The sequence below is a fragment of the Sus scrofa genome, chromosome 9, assembly GCF_054392235.1.
Source record: "Sus scrofa isolate SSC_HxYL_T2T_F1_AM1 chromosome 9, Sscrofa_HxYL_maternal_Yorkshire_Landrace_v2.0, whole genome shotgun sequence".
Lineage (NCBI taxonomy): Eukaryota > Metazoa > Chordata > Mammalia > Artiodactyla > Suidae > Sus > Sus scrofa.
The window spans coordinates 48,321,075-48,344,205 of record NC_139391.1 but is presented as its reverse complement, the minus strand read 5'-3'; the positions used below and the strand labels follow the sequence as shown (position 1 = coordinate 48,344,205).

The 23,131-nt window shown below is 40.0% G+C and overlaps 2 protein-coding genes across 25 annotated transcripts in view; both read right to left on the bottom strand.

The window, feature by feature from the left end:
• The window catches only part of TECTA (tectorin alpha), a 77,591-nt gene extending 75,349 nt beyond the window's left edge, over window positions 1–2,242 (bottom strand). The window contains 1 exon segment of the mRNA NM_001419924.1: window positions 1,852–2,242. The gene's annotated coding sequence lies outside the window, so the exon portion shown is untranslated.
• A 248-nt stretch (window positions 2,243–2,490) lies between these two features.
• Window positions 2,491–23,131, bottom strand: part of TBCEL (tubulin folding cofactor E like) — an 86,886-nt gene continuing 66,245 nt past the window's right edge. For 19 of the 24 annotated variants that reach the window (XM_084974479.1, XM_084974475.1, XM_084974483.1 and 16 more), the window contains one exon: window positions 10,341–14,361. In XM_084974479.1, coding sequence (XP_084830605.1) covers window positions 14,043–14,361 — 319 coding nt within the window. In that variant the 3' untranslated portion in view covers window positions 10,341–14,042. 24 annotated transcript variants of the gene reach the window in all.

The window sequence follows — 23,131 nt, the reverse complement described above, 5'->3', positions numbered from 1 at the left end:
GATTGGTGGCTTTATCCTTGGACGGTCTGTGCTGCTCTGTAAGGCCGAAATGCAAGCTCCAAGTTATACATACACCTGCCTCCGAACCCAGTATAGATCGTGAAGTTTGCTCCCTACAGTATTCTTAAAAAGAAAAACCCTTTTCTTATTCTTTGAAGTTATCACAATTCTCCAGCCAAACTTCCACGGAAAATCAGTGAACCGCCTCTGTGAGTTTTATTGTAAATCTTCGGTTGTCAAGCATCCACATTGAAATCTCAAGCACATAATAAATATTAGTCAGTTTTGCTGAAAATGGGACTGAGACTTTAGCAGAGCTCACACACAGCTTTTAGCAGAAGGAGATGCCAGGCAAGGTTAAGATTGGAGTCCTTAGGGAAACAGTTCAGAGAGCAAGGAAGGAGGATTCATTTAAATATTTGTATTTATGAAAAATATCACTAACCTGTTCTGTAGAGACTGGAGGAATTGAGTCGGAAATATTAAGCCAAATCTTGGTAAACCAGGAAAAAATTAGGTAAAACAAGAATTCATGTCAGTTCTCCCCCACTTGCTGCCAATTATTTCTGATTCCTGAAATGATGTCTGAATCCCCTACTCTTAAAACCAAAAATTCAGTTAGTCTTGCGCTAGAGTCAGATAAGTGTTGAGTTGCAATCAAGTTTTTTCTATTGATTAAGGAAAAGTAAATCTAAAGATCAGTTTCAGGATTGCGTAGAGAGGTTCTTTTCCTGAAAAACTAGACCTTGCCCCCACCCCCTTAAAAAAAAAAAGTAGATTCAGATGGAAATGTCAGTTACTTGGAGCTGAAACCTTGGGCCTTTCTGATCGGAATCACTTTGCACTGAAAAACACAAAAGAAACCCCCCTTCTACCTTTGTGCCTAAAAAAAAGCCAACTGTATAGTGTTACAGAATTAGCATCCACCAGCATGGGATTCAAACGCCAAACAAAGCTGCTGCCTCCAACATTTAAATGAAGTTGGTTTTCTACTAAAGTCTTTTTTTGTTTCTCTGGTTTTGAACAGTTGCCACAGATAGGCCCTACTCTGTTTTTTCACAGGTATGCGTGAAGTATTTAAAGGAACTTTCTCAGACTTTCCTAGGTTTTATTCCTGCCCTTTCCCTCTGACACACCGCAGGGCAGGGGGCTGCGCCAGGGACCGAGGTAACCAGAGTGAGGCATGAACTTTCACAAGGGAAAAACCAAACTGGGCTCTGGAAATCTCCACAGAGGCCCAGTGAGGGTCCTGGGGGGTGGCGGTGGGGGGTTAGATGGACCCCTCCTGAAAAAAATGTGCAGTAAGAATTTCAAACAAGGTAAAAATGTGTTGGGTTCAATGCAGAATGAGAAACATTGGCTAAAGCAGAAACCAGGTATACTGTCCAAAATATTTTAAAGTAAGATTTGCTAAAAAAAAAAAAAAAAAAAAAAAAGAAAGAAAGAATGAAAAGAAAAAAGAAAGCATTGGCACATAGCAGGAAAAAAAACCTCTGTAAATCCATGGGAATTTAAAGATTGCCCCAAATTGCTCTCTGATCTGATCAGACATTTAAATACCAATTGCATCAAAAACCATAATTCAAGTTTAGGGTAAGTTGTCCTAAAACAGATGAGAGGTTCGGGGAACTCACTTTTTTGTCTAAATTAGTCAATATTTTTCCAAAAGCCTGTGGTAGGCTTTACTCGTTAAGATTACTCTCTCACCAGTATTGTGAATTCTCCACATACACTGCCTTACAAATGTCAAATGACTGTCTTCCTCCAAAAGGCAATGTTTATGTAATAGAAAATCTGATTTTGAGGGGGTGCCTGTTCAAAATAAAATTAAACTCAAATCCTAAGACTCACCTCACAAAGCATTCTGCGTGCCCAGTCTTTATTACCGTTTTAGCCCAGTAGTCAACCTAAATGTCGTGAAGCAAAACAGTTGGTTCTATTTTAAAAACTGCTAGTGGCATAATAATTGCTTTGGTCTTCTTTCTTCAATGCGCTCACAGATATTTATATCTCAGCCTTCTGACCCCTAGGAAATGCTTCATCCTTCTTGGTGTGGGGCTGCTCCTGGGATAAAGCCACCTGGGCATAGCCAGATGCACAAGATGGCGGCATAAATGAGTCAGAGTGACTTTGGGAATCCGGGTGTGAGCAAGGCCCAGGAGCTTCAGGGGAGACTGGTCTGGCTTATGGCTGGCTGGCCGGCCTGGGAATCCAGCCAGTAAGTGTGAGTTCTGGGTGTACATTCAGGAATCACAGAGGGAAAAAAATATATGACATAAGCTCTTTTTCTCTGCCATGTCAGCTGGCAGGCTTATTTTGTGGAAGGGAGGAAGCGAGCCAAGATTTGACAAGATTTAGACCAAAGTGGGGTAGGTGTGGCTTAAAGGTAGTAACCCAAGACAATTTGTGTTTTGTAAAGATGGCATAAATCGATGCTGCTTTTTAGGCAGAAGGAAAGACAGCTCAGGCAACAGAGACAAAACAAAAAAATAGAAGCCCTAAAAACAAGTCAAATGAACTTTATATGCTGGTCGGTTTTGTTTTCTTAGGATTCTTACATCTTTGTGAAAGAGACAGTCAGGTGTGGGCTAGCTTGAAGTGATGCAGTGTAAAGTGCAGTTGGCCGACAACCTCCAGCTATGGGCTCCTTCAGGCGCACTCTTCTTGGGGCAACCCCCGCCTCCCCCCAGGGAACATGGGATTCAGCCAGCTTTGCCTTGGATTGAGAGCATGAAAGAACTTTGCAGCAGCTCCAGAATGTCATGCAAGCAACCTTGCCACTTGGGTCACATGTTCAGGAGATGCTTTGCTCTTGGCGGTGTCAGCAGCAGAAAAAGATGGGAAGTGCTGTTCATGATGAACCCCAGTGAGAGAACCACAATGCAGGTCCCTGAAGTTCTGGAACCAGGTCATGGTATCAGCAGCAGCAAAAAAAAAAAAAAAAAAAAAAAAAAAAAAAAAAAAAAAAAATCACTCACCTCCTGAAAATCAGCTCCTGGTATGCAAATAAACCCTGTGATAGAACATTTGACCAAGATACATGTATCCAGTAATGCCCTTCATGAACCAGGCCCTGTTGGATCCATCAAGTCATAAAGTCATAGGGGCCCAGTAGCAATCTAGCCTAAGATGGAGATGGTATATCTTGGACTGGCAGTGGGCAAGCTGCCTGACTAGGTAGCCCAGTCTCCATGTCATCTTCCAGAAATATATTAGTTACCCTGTCCCCCCAAACCAAGATCACACATACAGTCATAAGTGAAGGGCAAGGTGGGCGTTGCGCACGACAAGCTAAATGAGGAGGAGAAAGCTGAAGCCTGGTGTACAGATGGATTGGCTTGGTACGTGAATGCAAGCCTAAAGCATATGGCGTCTACGTCACAGCCTCACTCAGGCGTGGCCTTGAAAGAAAATGATGGAAGGATATTTTCCCAATGTATGGAATTGGGGACATTATATCTTATACTTTGTGTCAAAGAAGAAGTGGTCTGAACATGTACAAACTCGTAGGCAGTGGAGAATCACAGAGCCTGCTGGACAAGGTCCTGGAAAGAAAAGGCTTGGAAAATCAGTGGCAAGGAGGCCCCGAGGTAGAGACATGTGGATAGACAGACAGGAATGGACTCAAATTATGAAGACCTTTGTGTCCTCTGCTAACACCCACCAGAAAGCATTCACCATAGGAGAGGGACGAAATAACTGAGGAGACAACCTGGCTTGGCCAGTGGAGGTGAGGCAGCCTTTGTCAGTGTTGTCACCACAGGCACATGTATGAAGTAGCCACAGCAGCAAGGATGGAGCTTAGGCAGGGGCCCAAGACCATGAATGCCCACTTAGCAAGCCTGACTCGGCTACCCTGGCTTCTCAAGGTTCAACCTGCTGATAAGAGAGATCAAAGCCAAGCCCCAAATCTGTCACTGTTTCTCAGGGAGGCCAACTGGCCACTTGGTGGCAAAATGGCTACGCTGGACCACTTTCACCCTGAGAGGGCCAGTGGTTCCTTATCACAGGAATAGACTTATATTCTGGATATATGTATGCCGTTCCTGCCCACAGGGTTTCAGCCAGCACCGCTAGTAAGAGGCTTGCAGAAGGCCTGATCCACAGGCATAGAATTCTATGCATAAGATCATCTGATTAGAGAACCCACTTTACAAACAAAGGGGATACGAGTGTAGGCCCAAGACTGTGGAAGATTTCCAGTAGGAAGTAAACATGGGTTCAGGGACTGAGGTGAGGAAGCAGGGGTGGCCCCACCTGCCATCACTCCCAGTGATGACTGAGGGACTTTGGCTTCCCAATCCCTCGTCTCTAGGTTGCACCGAGTTTGACATTCGGGTTCTCAAGAGGGCACACTCTCACCTGGGGACACGGCAAGGTCTTACTCCACTACAAGGTATGGCTGTGATGCCACCCGGGTCCCTTGGGCTCCTGATCAGGAAAACTGAGTCACCATCTCTTCAGGAGTCCCTGACTCTTTAGGAGCAGGAAGAGGCAGAGCTGTACCACAGGTTCAAGGTGTTGAGATGTGTGGAACTCAGGTGACCCATTTTGGTGGCTCTTGATACTCCCTTGCCCAACTGTGACTGTGATGGACAAGTGCAGCAACCCAAGTCTAAGCAGCCTCCTCGGGAATTACCAGACTCCCCGGGAGTTTGCACTCTGGAGAAACCACTAGGTAAACCACCAAGACCAGCAGAGGTGATAGAAGAATGGCAGTGACGGGGTTGTGGTTCATCGCCCTAACCTCCCTGTTCTAAGACTCCCCTCAGGAAGTAAGGCCCGCTAGGGCCCCAGAGGAGCTGGCCCTGATCAGGGATGGAGAATTTCCACCTACACATTGCTTGGGCTGGACTGTGGCAGATACAAAGGTCATCACTCAGATCCACTTGCAAGAAAAGACTGCTTTCCAGTTACAAGGAGTATAGTTAGCCAAGATCTGACAACAGTTGATTCCCTTGCTATCTGCATCAGTGTTCAAGCCTGAGGTCATGTTCTTCTTGGGTTCCTCAATCAATGACGGAGAAAAGCTTTGGTGAAAGGACTTCTCTAATAGATGGGACTCCTCTAGTAGGAAATCTCTGCTCCAGAGCATCTTCCTGGGCTTGCAGACTTGTCAGCTCTGCGGCAGGGTACAATGCCCACCCCCCACACCCCCACCCCATCCTCCTTCTTGCTCTTTTCTTTCACAGGTCTTATTCTTCAACAAAGCTTTTGCACTCCTAGCTCCACCTTAGCATCTGCTTCCCAGACATCTGAATCTGCAACATTGGTGTCCTGGATAAATATACAAGCCCTCTACAACTGATCCTTTTGTTTCGTTGTCTAATCTGCCACAGAGGTTCCAGATACTTCTGTAATACAGTTGTTTCTACCACTTATCCACTGATTGAATGATGTTCACCCTGATAGATCTGGCTCGATAAGGTGAGTATATCTAAGGTTATGCTTACATTCTCCCTGAAAATAGTAGTTATGCATAGCAGAAGCCTTGAAGTAGAAGAACCGATGTAGAAAACACCATTACGCTCCTGAAGACTCCTCCTAAACAGTAAAGACGTTCCCAAGGAAAAGGTTCTCAGGAGCACCTGGAAGTTCGCTTCTCTCGCTGCCTTGGAATTTTCATTCTTGGGAACCCAGGTTAACATTCATAAAATGGGTTATCGTGCAGTCTGTTAGTTTTTCATTCTTAAGAGCACTCATTTTAAAAACCTGATGTATTATTTCTAAAATGTTTCATACTTATTAGTATCATGGTAATAATCATTTAATGGCAAACTGCAAGCATTAGTTTATATTGTAGCACAAATGCTCTAGAACCTAACTTATCAAGGAATTAATATATTTGTCTCTAAGTAATATTTCTTTTTGTGCTGATCTTACTCATTCTAGACACTGGACTTGGACTCTTTTTTTTTTTTTTTTGCTTTTGAGGGCCGCACCTGAGGCACACGGAAGTTCCCAGGCTAGGGGTCGAATTGGAGCTCCAGCTGCTGGCCTACACCGCAGCCACAGCAATGCCAGATCTGATGTTTCAGAAAATATCTGTGAGTCCTTGCACATTAGCAATGAAGTTGAAAAGGGGAGAGGGGTAGGGTGGGGGGAAACACACTATATTCCCTATTCACCAAGAAGCAGCAAGTACTTCTTCTAGGAGAATTTCACTGAACGGCAAGAAGCAGCTCTGATTAAAGCCTACAGAAAACAATAAACAAAAGGTTTTAGGGCAAATTTGTCTATCACTTTTCAAGGGCACTCAGCTGAAACAAATGCTCATGCATTGTTAACGATAAATAATACACATATTTTCTCTGCAGAAGTGAAATCTCACTCACCAACAATTAAAAATTGCAAATTCCAAGGGAAGATCTTATGAGCTAGACGATATGCAAGGCTTATGCAAATCTTTTATGTGTTGAATTCAAGGGCCTAGATTTGTATGCCTAATTGGGAAGAATGCCATCTCGGTTGCACTAACCAGGAATCACATATCAAGCCCAAGATCAGTCAAGTCTTTGACTTTGCAGGGCTGTGACAAGTAATAAAACCAGAAAAAGGAGTTCCCATTGTGGCTCAGTGGTTAACGAATCCAACTAGGAACCATGAGGTTGCAGGTTCAATCCCTGGCCTTGCATTGGGTTAAGGATTTGGTGCTGCCGTGAGCTGTGCTGTAGACCAGCAGCCTACAGCTCCAATTGGACCCCTAGCCTGGGAACCTCCATATGCCGTGGGAGTGGCCCTAAAAAAGACAAAAAGAAAAAATAAAATGACAATTAAAAAAAAATGTTCTTTTTATGTAACTCCAGTGGAGAAAAATTTGGCAATATCTACCAAAATTACAAACACCCTGACCTTTTGATCTAGCAATCCCACTTTCGGGAATGTATTCTACAGACTTATTTCAAACATGTAAAAGAACAAATGCTTTTTTACTACAGCAAACTGAAAAAAATAAAAAAAATAAAATAAAGAGAGATTGGGAGAGAGAACAAGAAAACCTCAAAGGTCTATCAGTAAGGTATTGGTCAAATAAATCATAAATTGCACCCATAAATGGAATACTATAATTATACTATAAACAAAGGGTAAGGTGATTTTGTATGCATTGCTATAAAGAGATCTACAAGATATATTTTAAGTGAAGAAAGCAAGGCGTGTGATATATGTCACCTTTGCTTTATAAAAGGGGATCAATAAGAATATGTGTCCTCATTTGTTATTATTTGTGTTTATTCTGGAAAGACACACAAGAAACTTAATAAAAGATGGAGCTGAGGGCTTAGAGTGGCATTTTCCAATGTATACCTTCTTTAGATTGTTTGATTTTTTAATCATGTGAATTCTATTTCAAATTAAATGTAAATGGTTTTTAAAAGACGTCTTTTTACAAACAAACTGAACCATAAACCAAATGAAATTTTAACACAACCAAAGCAATTCCCAAGGTCCTAGTTGTATTCGCTAATAGTGGAATAGTTTACACTTGCCCTCAAATATATCAGGTAGTTCAGAAAGCATTTTTTTCTCTTTAGTCTGTATTCTTTAATGTCTGCCCCTTATTCCCATTCTTATTTATTTAACCCCTTTAATTGTGGACTTACAGTGACAAAGAGTCATTCAAGTATAAAGAGTCTGTGGACTCGGCAAACTGAAATTGCGATTTTTGGGCCAATCTAAATCTCGCAGACCATGATAGATAATCTGCCTCCTCCATCCTGTAAGCAATATTTCTATTTTTCACAAGGCTCTCTCCTGAATTTTACAAAGGAACAAAGGCAGGTCCTCTCCCATAACCAAACCTTTGATATGGGCTCCATTACATTATCAACTTATTTTTTTTCCTCTATAAACACCAAATTTAAGTTCACTTGAACATGGATGCCTCCTCGATAAAAGTCTGAGTTAAAACTGAGTGAGCTGTCTCATCTTTGGTTGTTCACTGAAACAAAGTGTTAAGGCTCCAGAATGTCCTCAGGTTGAAAATGCAAATGCCCTGTGTTTAGCATCACGTTACAGGTTCATTTGTTCTTGTCAATAGCACCATCAGAGGTGTCCAATATGGCATTTCAGAGGAGCTGGGAGGGCAATAGATACCAACCACAATGTCACCATTCTGGAAGTGGCAATGAGGACAAGTTCCAATTTGGATTTAGAGCCACCAGTCATATCAGTGATTGCTATAGAGCGAATCAATTCAGTAAATGAATATTGAGGAACACTGCATTTTGGTGTTTTAGTGAAAAATAAAGACTAACAGTATATGTGGAGGTGGAGGGTTATGAAGGAGAATTTCAGCAGCAAGTACTACAGTATAGCCGTCAACTGTAGCTAAATTGCTTGGGCTTGAATCCTGACTCTGCTGTCGTTTACCAGCAGTGTGACTTTTGGCAAGTTTATTAGCCTAGATGTCCTCACAAGTAAGAAGATGGGGCTAATGAACAGTGCTGGATCATAGGGATGTCATGAACACCAAGTGGGTTTAATACAGATAAGAGCATCTAGATTGGGTCCTGGCTGATAATAAATGCTCATTGTTAGTACTCAGTGTTTCGAAGAAATTGGAGAATAAAATTGTAAGCCTGGATCTCTGGCACTGATTCACACAATCAGCAACTCCATCTGCTTCTGGCTCATCTCCCTCTTGGATTCTGAGTTTGTTACTCCTCTCTTAACAGGTGTGCCTTAAAAGAGAATGCAAGCAAACTGCTCAGGTGCCTAAATCACACCGAAGAAAAGCATAAGATTTTCATGTGTATTATATTCACATATCTAGTCAAACACATCTATTTGAACATTTTCATAGATCAGTATATATGTTTAAAAATACAAAAAAGTGGGAGTTCCCATTGTGGCTCAGTGGTAACGAACCCGACTGGTATCCATGAGGATGCAGGTTCAATCCCCGGCCTTGCTCGGTGGGTTAAGGATCCAGTGTTGCTATGAGCTGTGGCATAGGCCAGCGGCTATAGCTCCAATTCGACCCCTAGCCTAGGAACTTTCATAGGCCGTGGGTGCGGCCCCAAAAAGACAAGAAAAAAAAAAAAAAGAGCTAGACATTTTTAGTGTTAACTCTCAAATTTTTGAAGGATTCAGAAATTCACTTTAAGCAGATATAATATGGTATGCTATTCCTTTCATGGATTAACTCAATTCCTACATCTTAGTTACATTTAAAACTTAAAAGTAGTTGACTTATGTTAATATCTATCATGACCTCTATATGTTTTTAAGGTTATGTGGCTAAATTTGAATCCTCAAGTCTTAAGTTGGAGAACACGGGTAACTTCTTTTCCAGAGAAGAGCTGGAAAGAGAAATGTGACTTCAAAGGTTAGCCTTATTTTATATGCATTCTAATAACTAGTGAAAGTTATAGAATTTTTCAGTCCAATTGGTATTGACAAATGTCTACTTTGCAGGAACTCAGAGAAGTTCATAATAAGTACTAAATAGAACTTAGCACAGAGGTTAAAATGCTAATTCTTTTGAAATCTGAATAAGAGGTAGAAATATTCTTAAATGTAAACAGATCACGATACTTAAACACTTTTTTTTTTTTTTTGTCTTTTTAGGGCTGCACCTGGGGCACAATGGAGGTTCCCAGGTTAGGGGTCAAATTGGAGCTGTAGCTGCAGTAATGATGGATCCCAGCTGCACAGGTGACCTATGCCGCAGCTTGAGGCAACGCCAGATCCTTAAGCCACGGAATGAAGCCAGGGATCAAACCCACATCCTCATGGATACTAGTTGGGTTCGTAACCCACTGAACCACAAGAGGAACTCCACTTACGCACTTCTGAAGAATTGAGAAAGAAGTTAATAAATCCTGTCTTCTAAATACAGAAACAAAGCATACTTCTTAGACGTTAATTCTTGGTACAAGGTTAATTCATAACAGATTGCCAAGAAATTATTGATAAGCAGATATGGTTTAAGTGTTCAAAACAGTAATTCTTATAGAATATTATTATTCTTCAAAGGAAAGAAGTGTCTGCTTGAGTGTCTCAAATATTTAATTCATCAAAATGAGATTCTTACCTAAAAAAGGAGACGACAAATATCTCAAAGGTAGGTTTTTATCCTTAAAAGAACATGTTAGAAGTATAAAACTTTACTAACACAAATGCTTTATTTCCTCTGAATCTTTGTTTTGCAGTTTTAATTTCTAACTGTGGCAAAATTCCAACTAAGTTTGTTAAAGTAGTCAAACTCTTACCAGCTTAGGCCAGTTCCTCAGGGGATTCACCCAGAGCACTCTTGTCAATTTTTTGCTATACAAAAATGGACATGTATCTTGATCCCACAACACCAGGAAAAAAAAAATCACAACACAAAGAGAAAGTGGACTTGAATTTTTAATTTTTTTTAAAGATTATCTCTATATATATATTAATAAAAAGTGCAAAGAATAGACCTTCATGTTTAAATTATATTCTAAAATAAAATATATATTTCCATTAACTGCAGGAGACAACTGGCAAGGAAAGAGCCTGAGAGAGTCCAGTACCTCTTCATCACCACAATGGACGTATATTTGAAGGAAGCACCTATGAAAATTCGTGTTTACAACACACCCCGTAACACAGACAAGCGTCTGGGTGTTCTTGAAAGCAGTTTGTTTGCATTTTCAATCTAACATGAAATGAGGGGAAAATCATATTCATAAACAGAAATGACACTGCTGAAGACAATCTACCATTCTGCAGTCTGTTTACCCTGGAGCTTAGCACCTCCCATGGAACAAGCCACCCTCACACCTGCACTGGTGGAGGCTGAGCCTCAAATGGTGTGACAAGTGTCGCCTGTTCACCACACTGCTGATTTGGCAACGTCGCTGAAACATCTGGTTAGAACGGAACTTCTTGTCTTAAATAAACAAACTTTTAAAACCTAGCATCATAACATTCGGCTCTGTTACACACAGCTCATGTTTTGGGCTTCTTTTCACCCAAAGGTCTTAAAAGAACAAGGGTTATATATAAGATCTGCTGCTTTCTTATATATTTTGTGGCCATGATGGCAATAGGGTGTAGAAACAACAGAAACTATCAATAATAAAAGAAGACATATGACCCTGAACTTTTTTTTTTTCCTTAAAGCAATCTGGACTATTTCAACAAATCAAATTCAAAAACTGATTTCCACTGTGGCTTCAGCAGCTACATGTCCACGTGAAAAGAATGCCTTGGTTTTGACTTGGCGTTCTTTTATTACTCCTTTCGTTTTTCATAACCGAAGAGAAATTCTATTTTAGAAAAGAGATGTTCTATACACTGTGCCTGTAGCAGCTTATCTGTAATACCAGCTATGACAGACTTTTACCTCATCAATGTCAACAATACGCTCTCGCTCAGTCTGGATGAAGTCAGTATGAACATAGAGATAAGCTACAATCAATTATGCATAACTTGTAGACTCAAAAGTCCATGGTCTCTCCTCTCCTTCTTTTTGGCTTATTATAAAAATAATTTGGTTACAAGTGTCTACACAGCACCAATTTTATTTCAAAAGCAGCATCTTTACTCAGCCACTGAAATAAATCTATGTGTACACATGCTCAAGTAGCTTTTCTCATTTACTTGTGTTCTGTATCTCTAAAAGAGGGGTAATTGCATTAGATCTGGTCTCAATCAAAAATTATCCAGCAATGAGTAAAACCATCAATTACAATGGCTTAAATACCCACGTCCACTGAATTAAATGAGAAGTTCCCCTGACGTGCGACTATGTAACTGAAGAATTATGCCTGCAGTTGACGGACACTGTGTCCTGTAATAACAGAAGGGACGGGTCTCTTAATAGTAAAAAAGCATTTCATAAAACTTTGTCGTATATAAAATATCTTAGTAATTGTGACCACTCCACTGGTGAAGAAAGTGTAACACAAGTGTTCGCTCTGCTTTCTGCTGTGGGACAGTCAGGGGTCACACAACCTCAAAAAAATAACAGTGCATCTGTTTTCCAGGCTGACAAAAGCAACGGGCTCAATGACACTTTTTCTTCTCTCAGACTCATCTGCACATGCGCACGTACACAGAACACCCACAGTTTTCATCTTCATGACACTGTTGCCACACTTTTTTCCCCACTTCCAAAAATCTGTCAGGAAAATGTGATTGCAAAATAATTATTCTTGTCTATACCCAGCCTGGCTCTCCATTGCTCATTTTTGTGATTTTGAAAGACAAAGTCTGCAGCAGAAGAACAGGCCTCATTCATCTTCCTTAAACCCTTTGGTTTTCACCTTCAGTGTTACAGTCAATGTAGATTTGACTCGGAGGCCTGGGTCAAAGGCTTTACAGATACTGAACCTGAAGTGCATTAAGAGAATAATCATCTGCTCTCAGGGCACAGGACAATTTAAAGAGCAGCGATAATAAACACAACTCCGCATCTGTGAAGCGTTTACAAGAGTCATCTAAAAATTTCATAAGAAATGAAAGAAGCTGTAGGAGGGACGGAATCATATAACAAAGGTCAAAAGGTCAAACACAAGCAGGTAACAATTACATTCTTTGAAAAATACTTCATGCGCACATTTTCTGCCCCAGTTGCACTAAGTCTTTCTCAAGTCTCCCATCTGTAAACACGGTGGATCCAGAAAGACATACATTAAAGAAGGAGATTACATTGATTGACAAAGGACTAGAAGAATAATTTAAAAGATTTCAGAGCAGATAAGGACTACCTTTTAAAGGAAAGTGTTTATATAGGTTTCTGGAAAACAAAACAAAACAAAACAAAACAAAAAAACCCAAAAACATGACTTGGAGGCAAATCTGAAGTTTTGACAATTAGACTTTACTCATAGATTAGTCAGAGTTGTTCTTCTGTAGGGGCAACTAAACTGAAATGCAAAACAAAAAGAATTGTTCAGTGATGACATTGCAAAGTCCCAGGGAAGAACTGGAGTCAAAGCTCACTTTGACTAAAATTTCCCACTTCTAACCCAAAGTGCAAGAGCAAAGGCTTCCAACACTGACAGGCAGGAGAGTCACAATACTTTCTCCCACACTCCCCCCACTGGACTCCCTCGCACACACTCCAGATAGTTTACTAGCTAACGCTTAGCTCTCCTGGCATGTATATCCATCACACTATTGGATTCTTCATAAAGTTAGGCCTCCATTCCCAACAGTTTTAAAGTAATGAAAAAGATAGATAGATATGAAGAAACACATTCAAAAAGCCAAAAGCAAAGAACTGGACGTATCTCATGTCAGTAATGGTTGATATATTGTGTGAGGAACATTAAAATTGAGATTGTTACATACAAAGGGATCAGACTGCTGTGCCTGGGCTTCCAGAAGAGCCAGTTTTCCCGGAGTCTGAACACTTCATCGGCCCTTCTTCCAGACCCTAACAGAGCTACTAGTTCTAACTGAGTACCTGAGATCAGAATCAGGTTGACAAAGGTTCAGAACACATTAAATTATTTCAAAACAGAGAAATGAAGGGAAAAAAATTACCCAAGTTGAGAAATAAGAAGTTAATTATGGACAGAATAAAACCATTAGGTAAACATGTACAGACACCAGTCAAAATGAAAAACTGGACCAAAGAAGGAAAGGAGAGAGAGGGAGGGAAAAAGGAGGAACTGGGAGAGAGAATGCTGGCTCTTCCTGGAAAGACTCCTTGTTTCCTGATTCAAGTGCAAGATACCCTTCTTGGGAGGATATAGTGCTCATGCCATTGTCACACGTACACCTAAGTGGTCATGATGACCAAGTGGTAGGCAGATTCCAGTGGACACAGTAAGAAGCCGGTGGTTGCTTAGTCATCTCTCGTGAGGGAGGGCACGGGGACAGAAGATGTGGTCAATTCTGGTGGTGGAGCCGAAGAAATCTGTGGTAGAAAATACCGAAAACAGCCCCCTACCCATTCTAGGGGGAAATATACAAAACCCCCCTGAAATCTAAAGAAAACAAACAAACCAAACCAAACCAAACCAAACCAAACCAAGCTTCTCCCTCCTGAAGAAAACCTCATGGGAACAAAGGCCCTGCAAGTCCTACTGTGTGTGTTCTCACAAGGCTGGCAGAGGTTATTTCGTCTTGGATTCCACAAAAATTTTGTCTCCATCCCTAATGCCAAAAGAATGCAAGGCCCGGGAGCTGTACTTCATTTCCTCTGGGCCAAAGGGTGCTTCATGGTCAAAATAGTAGAGAAGCATGTTGCTAGTGGGTAATTGCACTAGAGCTTTTAATTGCTTCTTTAGTTCTGCAACTGTTTGGTCCAGACGAATGCTCATTTCTTCCACCTGGTCGTTATAGTGGACTTCTACTTTCGCACTGCTCTGGGGTCTCAGGTCCACTTCTGCCAAAGGCTCCAACTTCCCATATTTTGTGATTAGCTCGTGATACCTAGAAGGATTAAAAAAAACAAAACAAAACAAAACACAAAACAGTGACAGCTTAAGCCACTGGTGCATAACTATTGACTTCTTCAGCACTATAGGTAAATACACTGTTACTCTCAACTTTTGTCCAATATTCTATCTACTTCCCTAAGTACCTCTTGGGTGACTATTGTAGCATCTGCGATCTTATATGGTTGTCCACATCCTTGTGGACAGGGGAAGAGATTCTCCTAAAGATGGCCGTCATGCCTGCTGCTAAAAGCCTTGTGTATGAACAGGCTTAGAGAGGCAAGGAGAACCTGGAGAAGGAGACACTATAAAGGTTATAGAGAGAAGTCTAACCACTCTGTACAACTTGCTTTCCTGGGTGTCATCATCAAGGAGGGCAGATATCTAAGCTCACAGTTCTTGGTAACAGATGGGAACATGAATGTAGGCCAGCAGTTTCTGATACCTGGAAAAGCCAGAACTTGCAAACAAAAGCATCCAGTTGTACGTTAACTTTTAACAGCATTTTCAGTGATGCTTTGTGTGAATGTTCCAGCCCAGTCTAGTTGACTGTAATACAAAGGAGTTTGTGGAAGAGTATATAGAATATATTCTTGTAAAAGAGTGGTAAGTGAGGAACACAAGTTCCTTGATCAAGGCAGGATTAAAGAGCCAAACACCAAGAGGAAAGTGGATGACAGAGGTGAGAGTAGGGCCCATGAGGACAGGTATCCCATGTGGAAAATCTTGTCTCCACTGCCAGCCTTGGAGGACCTAGGTCTGATTTTGTTGAGAAAGCTGAGGGGTTTCCCTCCAACCAGAGAGGGAAAAATGCTGATGAAGTCTGATATTAGCTTTACTATAAACAAGACACACTGAGGTTAATTCAGGATCAGGATACAGTGGTTGTAAATAACTCCTCCACATCCCCCATCCTACTTTTGGCTTTAACTCAGTTTCATCAGTGTTATAATAATAAGGTTGGCAGGAACACTGAAGATGTAGGAAGACGTTTGTGGTCACAGGTAGAGGTAGTCATTTCCATCAAGAAGAGTAGCAGGTTGTGGCTTGGGCCATTGCAGTGGAGGGGATTCGATCCCTGGCCCAGAAACTTCGGCATGCAGCAGATATGGCCCAAGAGAAAAAAGAAAAAAAAAAAAAAAAAAAAGAGGAGCAGAAGATATGGTAAAATAGCACTGGGCTTGTAGTCAGAAGATCTGACTTCACAATCTTGAATCCATCTTAGAATAATCTGTATGACTCAGCAACTCACTCAATCCTTTAAGATCTCCGATCCCTTACTAGCAAGTTTGGGACAGTAGTCTGCCCTTCCTATCTCATAGGACAGTCATAAGAATTACATAAAATAACAGATGAGTAAGCACTTTGTAAATTCTAAGTTCGCAGACAAATAAAAAGCATTAACATTATATCCCTGCTGTCTGGAACTTACGTTACTGGAACACGCGGCCCCTCCTCTTAGAAAATGTATGATTGAAATCAATTTAGGAAGAACTTCTTGGGAAAGGTGGTGATAGGATGAAACAGATCACAGAATCTTCTCCCAAGACTTGAACCCCAGATAGCAATTTTTTAAGAAGGGTAAAATATTACCAGCAGCACTGACACAGGAAAAGAGGGAACAACTTTATTGCCAGAACCTTTGAAAAGGAACCAAAAGCTTGTACTATGCGGTTCTGTGAGATCCTAACTCAACTCCCAGAAGCCATCGTGGCGAAAGAAGGTAAGGAAACAAAATCCTGAATGTCTTGACCAATACTTCCCAACTTATAGCAAATGGGCCAAGGGCGTAAGGAGTTGGCTGGGAGGAAGGCTGAGGAAACATCTCAGGGATTATCAGAATCGACATCCCACTACGGGGATGCCAGGGTCTCAGCAATGGCAAACAAGACCACCCACACAAACAAAAAACAAAACCACCAGGACTTGAAATTCTCCAGGGCTTCGAACTGAAAAAAGGATTCAAAGTCCAAGGGTTATCTTTGCTGCACCCAGTCCCCGAATATGGCTTCGAGTAAGTGAAACTAGGTTATAACCTTAAAAAAAAAAAAAAAAAAAACCTTGGAAAAGACAGCAGAACCAGGGGTCAAATAAAAGCTGAACCCAGGTCTAGAGATGTTTTCCCTTCAGACTGCAGAAAAGTAGACAGAATTGTAATAGCCCAGGCTCTCCAACTCTGCCCAGGAGGAACAAAAGAAACAATGGTGCAGAGGTCAGGGAGTTTACTTGTACTGTTTCAGAAAAGAGACTATCTAGAGAGAGGTGCCCACTTTTCAGCGCAAGCAAGAAGAGAAGACAAAGTGGCAACTAAGGACATACCACAGCAAGAGGAATAAAAGAAAGGAACAGGTCTGCAGAGGTAGAACTCGATCCGAAAGAAAACATAACTGAATGAAAAGAAAATGCCCTTCGACTCATCTAAGGCCTAGAAATTAATAACTGCATGAATATAATAAAACAAGAGCTCAAAGGCAAATGATAAACAGAATGAGATGAAATGGGAGATTTCGGCACCAGTGAGAGAAATTGAGGAGCAAAACAACACATTATCAACCAAATAAATTTGAAAGCATGACCCAGAAATATTATACCTTACCAAGTTTGGTGGTTGTTTTTTTTTGTTTTGTTTTGTTTTGTTTTCAGAAATAAATTTAACAAGCAAATATTCTGAAACAAAAATGTAGGGAATAGGGTACCCATGAGTCTTTCTGAAAAAAGAAAAACATTACTCAACAATGGAATTAAAGAACTAGTGGTAAACTCTGAATCTATTTAAACATAAAACTAAAACTTAAATAATAATTCTATAACCCTAGACTTACTTACTCTTGACACTATATCAACTAAATTTATCTCAAGCATAAGCATATTTGTATACAAAATTGTTATCAATGTGCAGAAACTAGTCTATTTGCTAGTAGATAGACTGGTCAAGTCTATCTACAATGACGTATAAATTAGGACAAGCTAAAGTCTTTCACTTTTCTCAAAATCAGCATGTCTAGAAATAATTCATTGCCACTACCCAACCATCTTCTCATCTAATCTTTCGAATCCAGTAAAGGGGGCACCAGAAACTATCTAATTATCCCAGCCATAAAATGAAGAGTCACCCTGATTCCTTTCCATCACTCCTCTCCACTTCTCCCACTCAAATCAACTGCCATGACCTATTAATTCCATTTCTAAATATTTCATAAATCTACCTGCATCTCTCTTGTCCACTTGTCTTATACAGTCAAGCTACTATCATTAATATCCTGGACTGATAAAGCTTTATTTGGATGCATAAGCTGGATGAGTTTCCTCAGTATTTGTTCCAACCTTCTAGAATGCTTTCGGCACTACATAGGGGAAAGCTCCATTTATCACATTTAACTTCTATCAGTCACATTCACTTTCTGCTAGTGGATGAAACAGACACGGGGAGGGAACACCTCGGGTAGAGGCTTCCAAATTACCAGCGTGTTCCTAGAGTCAACACCCCTGGTAGCAGCTTGCTCATCTCAGATCATAGCGATGGTGGTGTGGTCCAGCACCAGGGACAGCGACTTTTTGAGTCTCTGCTTAGCTAATGGGAGCAGAGGGAGATGTGCCCTTGGTAGGCTAGTTCTGTGGTACCACTCTAGAGGTAATCTTAGGGAGGCAACACTTCTAAATATTTTGCAAGCACCTCATTCACTGTATTAAAGCCCTTTCTTAAAATAACTAGTGTAGCTTCTGTTATCTGTAACTGAATCTCAAATGATACTCCTTCAAATGGTTTCCCATGACTTTTGGGGGGGCCCCCAAAGAACCCTTGTCTGTATTATAGCCAAAGCAATTGTTCTACAACACAAATTTGACCACGTGACTCCTCTACTTAAAATCACATAAAACTCATTACAACAAAGACCCAATTCTTTAATATGACTACGGTGGGCAGAATTTCAGCTAAACCAATTATCTCAATCCACTGGTGTTATTCTCAAGATTATATCATGGTATATGGCACAGTTCATCTTAAGATAGGGAGATTAACTGGATGGGTCTAATCTAATCCTAGGAGCCCCTGAAAGCAGGGAAACTCTTCTAGCTAGCAGTAGAAGAGGACTTCAGAGAGATGGACTAACATACTACTGCTGGCTTGAAGATAAGGAGGGATACTTGAAAAGCATAAGAAGGAACAGAATTTTGCCACCATCCTGAATGAGCCTGCAAGGTGATTCTTCTCCAGAGCCTCCAATAAGGAACATGGCCCTGCTGACCACTTGATTTTGGCCTTTTGAGACCCTAAGCAGAAAACACAGTTAAGCCATCCTGTACCCTCACTTTTGACACACAGAAACTGTAACATTAATAAGCAGAAACTGTTTTAAGCCACTCAGTTTATGGGAATTAGCTACAGTAGCAGTAGAAAAACAATACATTGACTACAAAGGTCCCTTCATGATTGGGTTCCTGCATAACTCTGCAAACGCATTTTGTACCATCAACATTACCACTTCCTGTACCTGCTTGCCACTCATTTAATCTTAAAATAAATGTTTGTTTTATTAATTTGCAGGTAAAGCCAGCAGATTTTATATATGGATAAATATGTGGACACAGGCTATAACAAATATTCACTCCTTATTCTATAAAAATAAAGTAGTAGAGTTGTGACTCACTATAACTCACTACATACACTGAATATGTTCCCCTAAAAGTTACATAAGTAAAAAATCACGATTTCAAGATAATATGTTTACTCCCAAGTATCCTATTTTGGATTACCTTTAAGCAGGGCAAATCAGTAGATATAAGAAATCATGATTTTATAAAATGCCCAGTAAATTTAAAAAATCAATTTCTTTCCTGTCTTCCAGCTTAGATATTTTATTCATTATTCAAAAGCCCATCTAAACTATGTCTGAACTATATTGGCATATTCTGTATTATATGAGCTCTTCTTAACATCAGCCCCAAAGCTATAGTCTTAAGAGGTAAATGGCTTTTTTCTTCCCAAAGCTATAGTTTTAAGTGGTAAATGATTTCTGACGACTAAATATTCTTCAAAACTAATGATATCAATTTATAGCCCACCAGGCAGTATTTCTATTGGTTTATTAAAAAGTATTTAATATTTATAAATCTCATTTCTGAAGTGGGCAAAATGCTACAAGCCTACCTTGGGAGATATCACTGACAAGGATGCACTGCAATAGGCAAATGCTAAAATGTAATACATGTTGTGTTTGTTCTGTGTTCATAATTTCTGAATACCATTCTGCCATGATCTCCTAACAGAAAATGACCAATCACAGGAGAAACAAAATTTACTACACACAGTATAAAGACAAGCATGACCACATGGGCAACCGAAAATGATAAATGGAAACCAAATGCTAGCTGCAACCTTGTGAAGAACACTACCCACAGGCAAGCTGGCACTGTGCTTTTTTTTTTTTTTTTTTTTTTTTCTTCCTATTAAGTAAAAAAACCCCACCAAGAGAAAAGCTTCTTTCAACTTTAAGGGTCTTTGAATGGTAAGCAATTAGAAATCAGGCTACTGGTAAAGTGGGATTGAAGGTGGCACTAACAAAGAGGGAACTAGAGAATGAAGTCATCCTTAGTGGAGCTAGGGAAGGGCAGCTCCACTCGCAGTGCACAGAAGCAAGCCTTCACACACAGGGGTTCCAGGTCCACAGCACACCTGCCTAATGTGACAGACACACGAGCAGATTTTAGTAGTATGATGGTCAAGTGGAAAGAGGTATGCTCCTTTCTCCTTATTGCCCATTTTCCCACTTGACTCCTAAGATAGATGGGAACATTTCCTCAATCATAATTCAGTCACAGGTCCATGACTCTAGAATAAATAAAGACCTGGCTCACTACTTGAAAAAAACTGCAGGTTCCTACCATGAGTCTGAGGATGCATTTATGACAAAACCTATAACCCAAAGACGGAGGGAGACAAAGGTTAGCTCATTCTCAGCTCTGAGTAGTCTTTTAAACTATTCTAACTAAATAATACAAACATTAAATATTTTCACATAATTTGTTTCCCTTTTTTGGTCGCACCTGCAGCATTCTAGAAGTTCTGAGGCCAGGGATCAAACCATCAATGCTACAGAGACAAACCAGATCATTAATCCACTGCGCCACAGTGGGAACATTATATTTTACATAATTTTTAAGGAGCTCGAAATCTAAAGTAGGCCTAGAACCACAGGCTTTTAGGTGGCAGAAAGCTTCCACATTGGACCTCATGTCTCCAAATCCATAAAATCAGTAGCTCACAATCTCAAGGAGCACCCTAAGAAAAATGATGGGATTTACATTTTATGCAGGTGCATATACCACAATGGGATTATGGGTACCCCAGAAAGGCTCTATTTATCTCTTACAACGACCTAGAGGTGTGCTCCTAGGTGGGATATACAGTAGTCTTAAGCTAACAATTTTGTCAGTCTACTGATTCTCAAATGCAAACCCATACTGAATCAACTAGAGTCTTCATTCTAAATAAAGCTATTTTACTTCAAAATAAATCCCCAATACAAACATTTCTCTCTTTAAGGAAAGCAACAAATAAAACATGAAACATCTCATGTTTCACTTAGTTGAACCAAATCATTAAATATAACTAGAAGAAAAACATTCATGTAGTTTACTCTGTTTACAAGGCATTAAGGAGGAGTCAAAAAATATTCCAAGCATCTGATTGCTGTTATGTAACCTCTCTTGTACAGTAAGATTTCTCTCATTTTGATATAGTATGTATCATGGCATACCAAAGAAATCTCCCTAGCATTCTACAATTGGGATTTTACACTCTATTAAAACAGTTTCTTCAAGGTCACCAATATTTTATTTATTAAAACACATAAACATCACATTTCAGAGGCAGAAAGGACTATAGAAATCATCTATTACTTATTTTACAAATATAGTACTTAGGGCCAGCTTGTTAGCCCCATGCCTAATAGCTAGTGAATGGAAGGGTAGAAATTAGAACTCAGGTCTAGTTCTCAGGCCATCATTCTTTCTTCATTCTCATCATCTTAATGGTTTGCTGCTATAATGAATACTGCTCAAGAAATTCCATTCCCCTTTCTACATTTCAAACGCTCCCTTTCAATCACTTTTTACAGGTTCCCATTCCTATTTTTATCATCTACACTTGGGTTGTCCTCAAAGTTCACTCCCAGCTTCTCTTCCCTTTTCTTTTTAGAATCTTTCATCACAGAGCTCATTCTCTTACTTAGCTTAAGCCAAAGAATACTCCCCAAACTCATTCTATGAGGCCACTATCACCCTGATACCAAGATATCATCCTGAAACAAAGCTATTACAAAAAGGAAAGTTATAGGCAAATATCACTAATGAACATAGATGCAAAACTCCTCAACAAAGAACTAGCAAATGGAATCTAACAAGATATTAAAAGGATCATATACCGTAATCAACTGGAATTTATCCCAGGGATGCAAGGATTTTAAAATATCTGCAAATCAATCAATGTAATACACCACATTAATAAACTGAAGAATAAAAAACATGTGAATATCTCAATAGACGCAGAAAAAAAAGCTTTTGATAAAACTCAACATCCATTTGTGGTAAAAAAAAAAAAAAAAAAAAAAAAAAAACAAAACTCTTCAAAAAGTGGGCACAGAGGGAACATACCTCAGCATAAAAGGCCATTTATGATAAATCCACAGTTAGCATCACACTCAATGGTGAAAAGCTGAAAGCATTTCCTCTAAGATCAGGAACAAGACAGATGCCCACTCTAGCCACTTTTATTCAACATAGTTTTGGAAGTCTTAGTAACAAAAATTAGAGAGGAAAAATAAATTAAAGAAATCCAAATTGGAAGACAAGTAAAACTGTCATTGTTTACAGATGACATGATGCTATACATAGAAAATCATAGATGCTATCAGAAAACTACTAGAGCTCATCAATGAATTTGATAAAATTGCTATATATATTAATATACAGAAATCCATTGTATTTCTATGCACTAACAACAAAATACAAGAAAGGGAAACCAAGGAAATGATCTCATTTATCATCACATCAAAATGAATAAAATACCTAGGAATAAACCTTCCTAAGGAGGCAAAAGACCTATGCTTAAAAACTATAAGACACTTAGGAAAGAAATTGAACACAATACTGATGGAAAGATATACTATATTCTTGGAATGGAAGAATTAATACTGTTAAATGACCATACTACCCAAGGCAATCTACAGATTCAATACAATCTCTATTAAATTACCAATGGTATTTTTTACAGAACTAGAAAAAAAACTTTTTTGGGGGGCACACCCATGGCATATGAAAGTTCCCAGGCTAGGGGTCGAATTGGAGCTGCAGCTGCTGGCCTATGCCACAGCCACAGCAATGCCAGGTCTGTGCCACATCTGCAACCTATACCACAGCTCACAGCAACACCAGATCCTTAACGCACTGAGTGAGGCCAGAGATCGAATCTGCATCTTCATGGTTACTAGTTGGTTTTGTTACCACTGAGCCACAACAGGAACTCCCTAGAACAAAAAATTTTTAAATTTGAATGGAAACACAAAAGACCCCAAATAGCCAATCCTGAGAAAGAAAAATGGAGCTGGAGGGATCATGCTTCCTGATTTCAGACGCTATAAAGCTATGGTAATCAAATCAGTATGGTGGTATGTGCACAAAAGCAGGCATACAGATTAATGTAATAGGATAGAAAGCCCAGAAGTATGGTCAATCAGTCTATGACAAAGGAGACAAGAATATATAAT